The following is a 14,140-nucleotide window of genomic DNA, read 5'->3' on the forward strand; positions in this document are numbered from 1 at the left end:
GAGAGACTGAGTACAGAATGGAAAAAGGTGAGAACAAAGGAGGTAAGGGGAGTGGGGGAGGAATGGGATGTATTCAGGGAAACAGTGATGGCTTGCGCAAAAGATGCTTGTGGCATGAGAAGCGTGGGAGGTGGGCAGATTAGAAAGGGTAGTGAGTGGTGGGATGAAGAAGTAAGATTATTGGTGAAAGAGAAGAGAGAGGCATTTGGACGATTTCTGCAGGGAAATAATGCAAATGAGTGGGAGATGTATAAAAGAAAAAAGCAGAAGGTCAAGAGAAAGGTGCAAGAGGTGAAAAAGAGGGCAAATGAGAGTTGGGGTGAGAGAGTATCATTAAATTTTAGGGAGAATAAGAAGATGTTTTGGAAGGAGGTAAATAAAGTTCGTAAGACATGGGAACAAATGGGAACTTCAGTGAAGGGGGCTAATAGGGAGGTGATAACAAGTAGTGGTGATGTGAGAAGGAGATGGAGTGAGTATTTTGAAGGTTTGTTGAATGTGTTTGATGATAGAGTGGCAGATATAGGGTGTTTTGGTCGAGGTGGTGTGCAAAGTGAGAGGGTTGGGGAGAATGATTTGGGAAACAGAGAAGAGGTAGTAAAAGCTTTGCGGAAGATGAAAGCCGGCAAGGCAGCGGGTTTGGATGGTATTGCTGTGGAATTTATTAAAAAAGGGGGTGACTGTATTGTTGACTGGTTGGTAAGGCTATTTAATGTATGTACGATTCATGGTAAGGTGCCTGAGGATTGGCGAAATGCTTGCATAGTGCCGTTGTACAAAGGCAAGGGGGACAAAGGTGAGTGCTCAAATTACAGAGGTATAAGTTTGTTGAGTATTCCTGGTAAATTATATGGGAGGGTATTGATTGAGAGGGTGAAGGCATGTACAGAGCATCAGACTGGGGAAGAGCAGTGTGGTTTCAGAAGTGGTAGAGAATGTGTGGATCAGGTGTTTGTTTTGAAGAATGTATGTGAGAAATACTTGGAAAAGCAAATGGATTTGTATGTAGCATATATGGATCTGGAGAAGGCATATAATAAAGTTGATATAGATGCCCTGTGGAAGGTATTAAGAATATATGGTGTGGGAGGCAAGTTGTTAGAAGCAGTGACAAGTTTTTATCGAGGATGTAAGGCATGTGTACGTGTAGGAAGAGAGGTACTTCCGGGGAAACAGACAAAAAAAAGGAAAGAAAGTAAAAGAGGACACATTTGTTCACATTCAGTCTCTAGCTGTCATGTGTAATGCAACGAACCACAGACCCCTATCTGCATCTGGGCCCCTTAGCCTGAACCAGGTACCCATTTTATCGATCAACTGCTAGGAGTGGATGAACAGCTGGGTTTATTGTGGACAGACTGCCATGATCATGTGACCCGACCCAAAGTTATTAGGTTTAGATATTAAAGGCAAGAATATTTGCGGCCTTTCCTTAACCTACAGGACAGTCAGTGGTCAAAGTATGCTTGACAGTCCACTGGCCTAGTTGGTTCATTAATGTTCATGTTAAAGGGTTTTAATCAAACCTTGGCTTATGGGCCCCCATGGTTACCTTACTTGATCATCGCGTAGGTAATAGCATGTGATACATTTTGTAAATTAGAATAATTTGGACATTCTGAAAATACATCAGAATTTGATTTACTTTATTTCAGAACAAATTAGTCTGACGGTTGGTTGTTTAGCGCCTGCCGACGGGGATGGGAGTGTACTGTGGTGCTTTACAGACGTGCTCGCCAAGGCAGGTGTCATAGCAGCACTTGTCAGACCCGGCGCAGGAGTAGTCGTTGGAGCACGTCTGTGGGCCGCCAAAGTTCCTGACCGGAGGGCAGTTCGGGCGTACTGGTGGGCACCTGCCGGGCTTCGTTCCCACGGGACCAGAGGGCTTGGAGGCGTTTTCACAGCAGTAGGCCTGGCCCTGGGGAGTCCTGCACCAGTAGCGGCAGCTGGAGCTCTGGCCAGGTACAACCACGGGGGAAACACCGTGGACACCACCGTGGACACCACCGTGGACACCACCGTGGACACCACCGTGGACACCGGGCACGCCCCCAACAACGCCCCCTCCTCCACCGAAGAAGCGAGTATCTTTCTTGTCGTCATCTTGACCCAGCGCCAGGCCCAACACCACACACAGCAACACAAGCTTCATCATCTGCAACACAACACAGACCATTAATAGAGGAACATGTGCTTAATATCCAACACAGTGAAAGTTATCAGACATATGATGGTTGGGAGACGAGAGTCTTGGGAAGTATGAAGCAAGAAAGAACATCGACTACAACGGTGCAGGTGAGAGAGGACACCGGGAGGTTCCTCTTGGAAAAAGTAGGTATCAAACCCAGAAACAATGGGGCTCAGCCTCCCTCTTACTACCTGGTCTTGTGTAAATACTTTTAACAAGAATATTTACTGATCCAACTTTGTTGTTGTTGTATAAAGAAATAATGACATAGTTCATGTCGAAGAGTGTTTCGACAAATAGAATGAATCTAAAGTAAAGTTGGGGAATAAATGATTTGTCATAATACTGAATAAGCAGAAAGATTGACAAGTGGCACATTTTCTGTTGCAGAATTAAAAAAAAAGAGAAGGAATTATTTATCCGGTTGTTTCAGAGACTCACTCTTGATTAATCAATTATGTTGTATAATTCTCAACATTTCGCACTTCATTGTATGTACGGATTATGGTGAAGTGCCTGAGGATTGGTGGAATGCATGAATAGTACCATCGTACAAAGACAAAGGGGTTAAAGGTGAGTGTTCAAATTACAGAGGCATACATTTGTTGAGTATTCCTGGGAAATTATATGGGAGGGTATTGAATGAGAGAGTGAAGGCATGTACAGAGTATCAGATTGGGGAGGAGCAGTGTGGTTTCAGAAGTGGTAGAGGATGTGTGGATCAGTTGTTTCCTTTGAAGAATGTGTTTGAGAAATACTTAGAAAAACATAAGGATTTGTATGTAGCATTTATGGATCTGGAGAAGGCATATGGTGGGGTTGATAGAGATGCTTTGTAGAAGGTCTTAAGAATATTTAGTGTAGTAGGTTAGCTGCTAGAAACAGTGAGAGATTTGTCAAGGATGTAAGGAAATTGTGCGAGTAGGAAGAGAGAAGAGTGATTTTCCTTCAGTGAAGGTCGGTTTGCGGCAGGGGTGTGTGATGTTCATGGATAGGGTGGTTAGGGAGGTAAATGCGGGAGTTTTGGAGAGAGGGGCGAATATGCAGTCTGTTGGGGATGAGAGGGCCTAGGAAGTGAGTCAATTGTTGTGCGCCAATTCGAGAGAGAAACTGCAGAAGTTGGTAACACTTTGGAAAAGGTTGTGAAAGGAGAAAGTTGAGAGTAAATGAGAATAAGAACAAAGTTATTAGGTTCAGCAGGGTGTACGGACAAGGTAATTGGGATGTAAGTTTGAATGGAGAAAAATTGGAGGAAGTGAAGTGTTTTAGATTTCTGAAAGTGGACTTGGCAGCGAATGGAACCATTGAAGCTAAAGTGAGTCATAGGATGGGGGATAGGGGACGGGGCGAAGGTTGTAGGAGCGATGAAGAATGTGTGGAATGAGAGAACGTTGTCTCAGAGAGCAAAAATGGGCATGTTTGAGGGAATAGTTGTTCCAACAATGTTATATGGTTGCGAGACATGGACTATAGGTAGGGTTGTACGGAGGAGAGTGGATGTGTTGGAGATGAAATGTTTGAGGACAATATGTGGTGTGAGGCGGTTTGATCGAGTAAGTAATGAAAGGGTAAGAGAGATATGTGTGGTAATAACAAGATTGTGGTTAAGAGTGTAGAAGAGGGTTTGTTGAAATGGTTTAGACAAAGGAGAGAATGTTTTAAGAGAGGTTTACAAAGAGGTTATATGTACCAGAAGTGGAGGGAAGAAGGAGAAGCGGGAGACCAATTTGGAGGTGAAACGATGAAGCGAAAAAAAATCTCAAGCGATCGGTGCCTGAACGAGCAGGAGGGTGAAATGCGTTAACGGAATAGAGTGAAGCTGTGTGGTGTCCTGGGGTCGATGTGCTATCAATGAGCTGAACCAGGACATATGAAACGTCTGGGGGTAAACCATAGAAAGGTGTGTGGGGCCTGGATGTGGATAGGGAGCTGTGGGTTCGGTGCATTACATTTGACAGTTAGAGAAAAGGTGTCACAGCAGATCACATGGAAGAGACAAGAACCCGGACAAGAACCGAATGTGGGATATGTGATGAGATCTCTCCTTTAGATATATAGTTGTGGACATATAGAACGTGATAAGCTAAGAAACAGTAATGTAAAACCCAATAGATAGCAATAGCTAACATAGATTGTGTGCTAGATATTGAAATCTTGAGAGACAAGGTCCAAGAAGCTTGATACTCCCTGAGTATACCCAATATGTTGGTTGTAATATTCTCAATATTCGTGAAGGATCTCCTGGCAGCGAGTGAACTACGTCAAGACTTTCTTCCTTTATTGAAGATTTCAAGAAGATATAAGATGACTGGAGTAGCGAGCCTTACCTTGGTTCTCTGTGAGTGTCTCCGTCTGAGGTTCTTGTGGTCCTGTGGCGTCTGTGTCGTGTGGAGGTCCTTATGTACGTGGCTCAGGCTCCTCTACCCATCCATACAACATAACTGCCAAAAGCACACTGTGCACTTTTATTACGAACATCATCTCTGTTCTTGATGTTCATGATGAGAAAACATGCACAAACAAATGTTCTTGTTATCATTAGTGTGTTCTACAAAGTCAAAGGAAAATTTTGAGAAGATATGAGGCATTATAGACCTATACATCCATAGGAATGAACTTTTATGGCAACAAAACTTACTTGGCAACTTTTTGATAACTGCTGAATCACAAAATATAGGCAATTGCGGGAGGTCCCCTGGGTTTCAGGGCCGGTGCAATCCTTTCATCATTTGGATAAAAAAATTTGATATAGTACAGTAGGTAAAAAAACATTTTCCATCCCTGTGATCTCTCTCTCTCTCTCTCTCTCTCTCTCTCTCTCTCTCTCTCTCTCTTCTCTCACCTTCACCGTATATATATATATATATATATATATATATATAAATATATATATATATATATATATATATATATATATATATATATATATATATATATATATATATATATATATATATATATATATATATATATATATATATATATATATATATATATATATGGAGAAAAACTAGAGGAAGTGAAGTGTTTTTAGATATCTGGGAGTGGATTTGGCAACGGATGGAACCATGGAAACGGAAGTGTCACAGGGTGGGAGGGGGGCGAAGTTCTGGGAACGTTGAAGAATTTGTGGAAGGCGAGAACATAATCTCGGAAATGAAAAATGCGTATGTTTGAAAGAATAGTGGTTCCAACAATGTTATATAGTTGCGAGGCGTGGGCTATAGATAGGATTGTGCGGAGGAGGGTGGATGTGCTGGAAATGAGATGCTTGAGGACAATATGTGGTGTGAGGTGGTTTGATCGAGTAAGTAATGAAAGGGTAAGAGAAATGTGTGGTAATAAAAAGAGTGTGGTTGAGAGAGCAGAAGAGGGTGCTTTGAAATGGTTTGGTCACATGGAGAGAATGAGTGAGGAAAGATTGACCAAGAGGATATATGTGTCAGAGGTGGAGGGAACGAGGAGAAGTGGGAGACCAAATTGGAGGTGGAAGGATGGAGTGGAAAAAGATTTTGAGCGATCGGGTCTTCAATATGCAGGAGGGTGAAAGGCGTGCAAGGAATAGAGTGAACTGGAACGATGTGGTATACCGAGGTCGACGTGATGTCAATGGATTGGGCCAGGGCATGTGAAGCGTCTGGGGTAAACCATGGAAAGTTTTTTGGTCCTGGTTGTGGAAAGGGAGCTGTGGTGTCGGTGCATTATACATGACAGCCAGAGACTGAGTGTGAACGAATGTGGCCCTTGTTGTATTTTCCTAGCGGTACCTCGCGCACGTGCGGGGGTAGAGGGGGTTGTCATTTCATGTGCGGGGGGTGGCGACGGAGATGAATAAAGGCAGCAAGTATGAATTATGTACATGTGTATATATGTATATGTCTGTGTATGTATATATATGTATACGTTGAAATGTATAGGTATGTATGTGTGCGTGTGTGGACGTGTATGTATATACATGTGTATGTGGGTGGGTTGGGCCATTCTTTCGTCTGTTTTCTTGCGCTACCTCGCTAACGCGGGAGACAGCAACAAAGTATGATGAAATAATATATATATATATATATATATATATATATATATATATATTATCCCTGGGGATAGGGGAGAAAGAATACTTCCCACGTGTTCCCTGCGTGTCGTAGAAGGCGACTAAAAGAGGAGGGAGCGGGTGGCTGGAAATCCTCCCCTCTCGTTTTTTTTTTTTTTTTTTTAATTTTCCAAAGGAAGGAACAGAGAGGGAGGCCTGGTGAGGGTATTCCCTCAGAGGCCCAGTCCTCTGTTCTTAACGCTACCTCGCTAATGCGGGAAATGGCGAATAGTATGAAAGAAAGAAAGATATATATATATATATATATATATATATATATATATATATATATATATATATATATATATATATATATATATATATATATTCTCTTAATTTGAGTAAATTGGAAAGAAAGATAATAAACTAAGTCTAGTTAAGATAGATATGCAAACTATAATGGGAAACTCAGTTTTGTATTTGAATCCTCTTGTGAATCGTTTCACAATCTAACGCTGCCGAAGTTTTTTTTTTCTATCTAGTGTCACGCTAATACCTTGTGGGCCTTCTCAGATGATATGGGACGCGTCACATCAAGGAGTTTTTAACCCAGGGATACAGTAACGGATAAGTGACCTCTTACCCGCAGGAGGGAGTTGAGTTCGTGAACTTATTGCAACACACAAGCATTCTGAGATGCTTATTAAGAACAACCGCTTGGAAAAAAAAATGCTGACAACTTCCTTTGGCAATGAATAACTCAGTAAACTATGGTTAGGACTGACGCCTTACTGACAACGTTCCTGGTGTTATCAAAACGATCATAATCTTGTCAGATTTGTTTTACAAACAATGTTTTCCTCACCTAACCTCCAGAGGCTTTCCCGACCGATCTATGAACACGTCCCTGGTTCCCACATTGCCATGAAAGCCTGTAGTGTTCATATGAGCACCACAAGAGATCTTCCTCTACAGCGTCAGGATCATTACCTTCCCTGATTCCAGAACAGCGAACACATTTACGGCGCGAAGGGTTCCTGGCACAGACCTCCTCCGTCGTGAGGGGTTCCTGGCACAGACCTCCTCCGTCGTGAGGGATTCCTGGCACAGATCTCCTCCGTCGTGAGGGGTTCCTAGCACAGAACTCCTCCGTCGTGGAGGATTCCTGGCACAGACCTCCTCCGTCGTGAGGGGTTCCTAGCACAGAACTCCTCCGTCGTGGAGGATTCCTGGCACAGACCTCCTCCGGCGTGAAGGATTCCTAGCACAGAATCTCCTTCGTCTCACCTCGAATGATAGAGTCACCGACAATTACTGAGTAGATGACGCACGATCGGTTTCGGGTGTGTCGACACTCACAGCGTCACGTCTGGACTCGAGCAGTATATATTTTTATGCATCCAGTCATCCAGTATCAACCATCTCCTGCAAGCCATCTCCCCTTGTAGATTTATGAGTGCTCTGGTCTCTCATTTCATGAGTTTTTGGTACACGTAAATATTTCTTTCTTTTGTACCAGCCTAGAAATCTAGCTTCTTGATGAATTTCCTTTGAAGAATGGCACCAAAGACCGAGTAATCCAAAATCACACAGGCCGCTAAGATGATTCTCTTTTAGAAGTGTACTGGACACCATTGCACATCATCTCGAACTGTACTGGACACCATTGCGCATGATCTCTTTCTGAGCCAAGCAGTCTCTTGCTTAATCGCTCCTGTCAGCTAAAATATTCTCTGTCTTTAAACTCTCTGCTGATTATTTTTCCTCCAGTATTTTCCAGACCATCTTCGCTGTTCCTGGAGTGGAGGACTCTACTTGACATAACCAGAACCAGCGACACTTCGAGGTACCCAGCTCTCCCTGACGTGGATGTTGGAATATTAGTGATCGACTTCCACAAACAGTGCTTGAATTCCCATCATTCCCTTTGATTGGGTGGTCAAGTTACCGGCCAGACTGATCATCTTGTCCATTGCACACGTTGGTAAAGATTGGAAATATCAATACGAAAAGCAGCATAAGTTACTTTTTTTTTTTTTTCCAAAGGGAGGGACAGAGAAGGGGGCCAGGTGAGGATTTCACTCAAAGGCCCAGTCCTCTGTTCTTAACGCTACCTCGCTGATGCGGGAAATGGCGAATAGCATGAAAGAAAGAATATATATATATATATATATATATATATATATATATATATATATATATATATATATATATATATATATATATATATATATATACATACGAACAAAGTGCATATGAACGAGCAACTTCATAGAACATACAAACCTACAACAGCCAAACAAGACAAAAGAGAGAGAGAGAGAGAGAGAGAGAGAGAGAGAGAGAGAGAGAGAGAGAGAGAGAGAGAGAGAGAGAGAGAGAGAGAGAGAGAGAGAGAGAGAGAGAGAGAGAGAGAGAGGAAAAAATGTTTAACACCGACCGTAATATATCATATTCTTCCCGGAAGATTGCCACCAACCCTTGAATTCCTAGGGACTTACCCTCATTTTCTTTCGTCGTTTCTTTGATTACTCAGCAGTAACCGTGGAGTTACGTGGTGGCTCTAGTTGCCATACACACGTATTCTATGGACGCGTATCTATACAATGCCTCAGGTGTTGCTTAGATAATTCCAGAACATAGTCGAGTGCATGAACGTATATTTTCATGTATTTCTGATAATGTACGTATATTGAGAACAGAGTTAATAATGGTAAGTAATGTGCACAGTTGTGCTTTTGGCAGTCATGTTGTATGGATGGGTAGAGGAGCCTAAGCCACGTACATAAGGACCTCCACACGACACAGACGCCACAGGACCACAAGAACCTCAGACGGAGACACTCACAGAGAACCAAGGTAAGGCTCGCTACTCCAGTCATCTTATATCTTCTTGAAATCTTCCACAAAGGAAGAAGGTCTTGACGTAGTTCACTCACTCGCTGGCTGGAGGTCCTTCAGGAAGTCTGAGAATATTACACCTGATATATACATCTTCACAGGACATACTGGGTACATGTTAATGCTCTTTGGACATTATCTTTCGGCCTTTCTTTTCTACCATGAAATATTGTTTTCTTGTTTGCTTTTTAAATAATTTCTACGTTATAGTTTCTTAGCTTACATTGGTCCAGTTACCCAAAATTGTATTCTTACACAATTATTTCTCTGCATCTTTCTGTCTTGTTCCTTGTATCGTCCACTTGATTTGCTCTTTCCTGTTTCAGTGTTGCTCGCTTCCAACACAACATCCCCGTCCTCCATGTATATGTATATTCTCTCTTCATGCAACTAGATTCTTCTCTCTGATGACTGGGACTGAAACAGGATCATTATTTAAAGCTATGATGGTATACTCTTGCTGTATTATTGTAATAACTATATTGATAAGAAAACGTTCTTTAGTTCTGAGTTCCTTCTTTACGCAAATGTTTTCAGGAGTACTGGAAGACAACGAAGCTGACAATCCTATAATACTAACCATCCCTTCATAAAATTTAGAAAAGATTACTTCTAAAACGTTGGTTGGAACGAGACAAGTCGTGGTTCAGCAATATCTAGTAGAAATTCTAAATTATTTCCATAGGGACTATGATATATCTTAGAATATCTAATAGAGACGAACTTAGATTCCAACAGGAATCAACACTATTTCTCACTCAATATCGATAGTTCATTTTCCTATGATGTGCTGTGTTAGGAGGCTCATTATCATGACCATCCAATACTCTACCCACAACATCTCTAGCTGCAATGTAAACTGTCACGACGAAGACTAGCAGGGAGATGACCTAATGGCACTTAATCAATGAATGTAGCCACAAAAACCTCAGTAGAACTATAGATATATATATACCTTTACTACACTGAGTTTATGATCTCTTCCATCGACTAAGAAACCTTTAAAAGTGGTCCTCTACTGTTTGAATTCTTTTAAATTTCCTTGTATCAATCCTTAGTTAACTCAGTGGTGTTAGATACCAAGCAGATATCCCTTTATCAATGGTCCATATTGTGTTGCAGATGATGAAGCTTGTGTTGTTGTGTGTGGTGTTGGGCCTGGCGCTGGGTCAAGATGACGACAAGAAAGATACTCGCTTCTTCGGTGGAGGAGGGGGCGTTGTTGCGGGCGTGCCCGGTGTCCACGGTGGTTTCCCCGAGGCGCCCGGTATTTACCCCGACAATCTACCTGGCCAGGGCTCCAGCTGCCGCTACTGGTGCAGGACTCCCCAGGGCCAGGCCTACTGCTGTGAAAACGCCTCCAATCCCTCTGGTCCCGTGGGAACGAAGCCCGGCAGGTGCCCACCAGTACGCCCGAACTGCCCTCCGGTCAGGAACTTTGGCGGCCCACAGACGTGCTCCAACGACTACTCCTGCGCCGGGTCTGACAAGTGCTGCTATGACACCTGCCTTGGCGAGCACGTCTGTAAAGCACCACAGTACACTCCCATCCCCGTCGGCAGGCGCTAAACAACCAACCAACAGACAGTTTTATAGTAGCTTGTTTTCTCTGTTCTTTCTTCTGAAATAAAGTAACTCGAAGAGCAATCAACTTCAGTGTGTATATGTATCCAAAAAAATACTAAAATGCAAAATACAGAACAGACTATTACCCATGCAATATATATATATATATATATATATATATATATATATATATATATATATATATATATATATATATATATATATATATATATATATATATATATATATATATATATATATATATATATATATTCTCCTTTGGCAAGGATGTATCATTGCCAATGGACGAAGAACTCACCCCCCACAAAAAAAGGCCATCCTTTTCCTGTTGCAGAGTGGAACATATACCCAAGGCCGGAGGATCCCCATATACAGTGTCCAGTGGTTGTAGGATGATCAATATCTCTGCAAGAAAGAAAAAAGAAACACATCTTCTTGGTTACGACTTTTATTGTTGCAACACAGCTTTGTACTCTGACCGTCCTAACTCAGGTGTTGCTAGCAGTGAGGGAGGAGATGGCAGGATGTATAACTTGCCACTTGTTCTGTGATCGCTCTTGCTTTCATCTGACGTGACAGATTAAGACTTGGATCAGATTTGATAAAGAAATCCTCCACTCTTTTTTTTTTTTTTTTTTTTTTGCTCGTTACACCTGATCCTTAACCTTACCCAAATTAACTCTGAGGAAAACTGTTCATGTGAAGCATCTTTATCATGTATGGAGCTTATGATATTAGATTCATCAATTCTTCTCTTAACATAATCATTAGGGGTGAAAGCAGGTGAATTGCTGTAGTTCATCACATAGCAAAACTCTAACATGACAGAAGACAAAAGTTTCCCCATTTCCAAATTTAACATTGTGTCTCTGGTCATATGTTCGTTTGTTTCAATCTTACACTTCTTCTCGAATACACACAATATGTAAAGAGGTCTTACCCATCTATACTTCAGCTGAAGGACTGCTGCCAAGAATATGTCTACGTCCATAAAGATAACGAGATTACTTTAAGGGTAATGATATCTTTTGGTTGTACCACACCTGTTCGTCGAAGACTCGAAGACCTGGATGAGGCTACTTGATCGATTTGTCAATGATCATACCGGGATCAGAGAGGCAGGTCGTGCCAGCTCTCACGGTAGTTCAACACGACTGTTAGAGCTGGTGTTCCGGCCATGAGTGACACATGCATCACTACCTTATTCAGAGCCAATGAGTGACACTAAAGCCTCGTTCTTTTTCTCTCCCTATGTGATGCGTTTACAACGGGAACCCAGCTGATGTAATATCTCGAAAACATCTCACGCAGACGATTTTAAAGAGTCACTACGAAGTACGATGGCTACGTAAGTGGTGTTAGAAAAGACTGAATTACCCAGGGCAATCATCCAGTGGCCTATCTTGCTTCAAAGTGAAGTGGTGATTCAAACAGATACGAAAGTCAAACTAAACCGTCGTTAAGCAACATGCAATCTGTGTCCTTTTCTCCTTCGAACACCTGTTGTATAACTGCTGGATCAACAGTGAATGTGACGCACACTCATATGTCGTTCTCCAGTTGTCTAGATTCATCCATTTCTCCAAAGGATTATCTTATCCTTGTCACAAGACCGACTATCCCTCCTCAGACTACCACGAACGTAGATTCTGTCGCTACCCGTCCACTGGTGAGGTCCTTACCAGAGTACCTCGACGGTGTCATAGACCGCTACTTTTGCATCACCCAAACAACAACAACACGTCTCCTATGTCTATCCTGTCAACAAAGAACACAAATAGCCTACGCTTCCCTCCTGAAACCCCGTGATACAGCATACTTGTAATACAGCATACTTGTGATATAGCATACTTGTGATACAGCATACTTGTAATACAGCATACTTGTGATATAGCATACTTGTGATACAGCATACTTGTAATACAGCATACTTGTGATACAGTATACCTGTGATACAGCATACTTGTGATACAGCATACCTGTGATACAGCATACTTGTGATACAGCATACCTGTGATACAGCATACCCGTGATACAGCATACCTTTAAAATCTTAGGTTATAGGAATGTATTGTGTCTAACTTCTGGAATTTGGGTGATTCAGGGGTCATACGTCCTTACACTGTGACCAGATGTGCTCTAGTCACCATTCTCATAACTGCAGCTTTAATGATACCCATTATTCAGCACACTCATCCCGTTCTCTATCACGGTCTTTCTCAAGCAGCGACTATTTTTTTTTTCTCTCTCTCTCTCTCAGCGAACGCCCTCACCATCATCACTCTACTGACCTAGACTTCTTGACATCCATGATCCTCCGTACTTATAGTGGAAAGTTCACCATCTTGCCAAGGGTCGCCAATATGGTTATGTCCCATCCAGGATGGGATGACCCAGGGCGATCACACAGTGTCCTGTTTTACGGCGCGAAAGCTGTAATTCCAATGAACTTTAGACCAACCAACACAATCGAAGAACAAGATGTTTATCTTAAACAAAAAAGTAAAAAAAAAAAACAAAAACAAAACGAGACACAACTTAGAAATTATGCTACATTAATCCCTAATCTACATTAATCTACCTTAATCTACCACAAGCAACTTAGGGTACAATAAGGTGCTATAACTTGAGGTCGGGCGACGTAGAGACTTTACACTCCAGGCCGTAATATTACACTCACAGCCGTCCACTCGACACGCCACAAACTCACCCCAACACACACATTATCTGCTGCCTATGGGAGACTCCATTCGATCGCCTCCTCCTCCTCCTCCTCCTTACGTGCCGTCTTTGCGTGAACACCAGCACTTTCCCACACACCTCTGTTGCCTAGAGACCTTCAGAACACCCTCACAGCTGAGGAGTTACGGGAACTGAGGCTGTCCGGCAATTCAAGGAAGTCACACGAGAGTTGAGGCTGGTGTTGACACCGTCCAAGCTCGCTCACGCCACCGTGGTGCACCGCCAGTGCTATATGTACTCAAGAGCCAAAGAGAAGGTGAGGAGAGGAAGGATGATGAACGCCCTGATGCCTGTGTTGTCGTCTGAGAGTGCCTCATTGTCTTGAGCTTCGAGCGTCATTCGTCTTCGTCCACATCTGCTCTCAACAACAATGTCTCGCTTCCACTCTTCTTTAGCCAATCAAGTTCTTTATCCTGTTACACCTCAACCAACCATCTCTCTGCCCTCGAATTGCCACGGAGTTAAGTGTTTCGTACTTGTAGTGACGGGGATCAGCGGTGCTGTTAAACTCGGCAGTTTGAGCTGCCGCACCGCTAGTTACCTTGTTAAAAGATACGAATCGATACAATGATATACGTGTGACTTACTCCATCTTACCTTTGTCGTGTCTCATTGTTAGATAGCGCTTGCATCAAGGTCATATATGTCTATGAGATATTAGTTATGATGTAACTAATGTGTCATGTGTGCATATG

At 42.4% G+C, this 14,140-nt stretch overlaps 2 protein-coding genes across 2 annotated transcripts; one reads left to right on the forward strand and one right to left on the reverse strand.

Annotated features, from left to right (window-relative positions):
• Positions 1-1,631: 1,631 nt before the first annotated feature.
• Positions 1,632-4,615, reverse strand: LOC139756998 (uncharacterized). Its single transcript, XM_071676947.1, has 2 exons — positions 4,516-4,615; positions 1,632-2,155 (listed from the first exon to the last, which is right to left on the reverse strand). Exon 2 carries the CDS (start codon positions 2,153-2,155, stop codon positions 1,682-1,684), a length of 474 nt encoding a protein of 157 aa, XP_071533048.1. The 5' UTR covers positions 4,516-4,615; the 3' UTR covers positions 1,632-1,681.
• A 4,343-nt stretch (positions 4,616-8,958) lies between these two features.
• LOC139756999 (uncharacterized) lies at positions 8,959-10,767 on the forward strand. The gene is made up of 2 exons (XM_071676948.1): positions 8,959-9,074; positions 10,239-10,767. Exon 2 carries the CDS (start codon positions 10,239-10,241, stop codon positions 10,683-10,685), a length of 447 nt encoding a protein of 148 aa, XP_071533049.1. The 5' UTR covers positions 8,959-9,074; the 3' UTR covers positions 10,686-10,767.
• The last annotated feature ends 3,373 nt before the right edge of the window (positions 10,768-14,140 follow it).

Source organism: Panulirus ornatus, chromosome 24 (assembly GCF_036320965.1).
Source record: "Panulirus ornatus isolate Po-2019 chromosome 24, ASM3632096v1, whole genome shotgun sequence".
Taxonomy (NCBI): Eukaryota; Metazoa; Arthropoda; class Malacostraca; order Decapoda; family Palinuridae; genus Panulirus; species Panulirus ornatus.

Bases quoted from the DNA above. Each gene is read 5' to 3' on its own strand.
- LOC139756998 (XM_071676947.1), bottom strand. From the start codon at position 2,155: ATGATGAAGCTTGTGTTGCTGTGTGTGGTGTTGGGCCTGGCGCTGGGT.
- LOC139756999 (XM_071676948.1), top strand. From the start codon at position 10,239: ATGATGAAGCTTGTGTTGTTGTGTGTGGTGTTGGGCCTGGCGCTGGGT.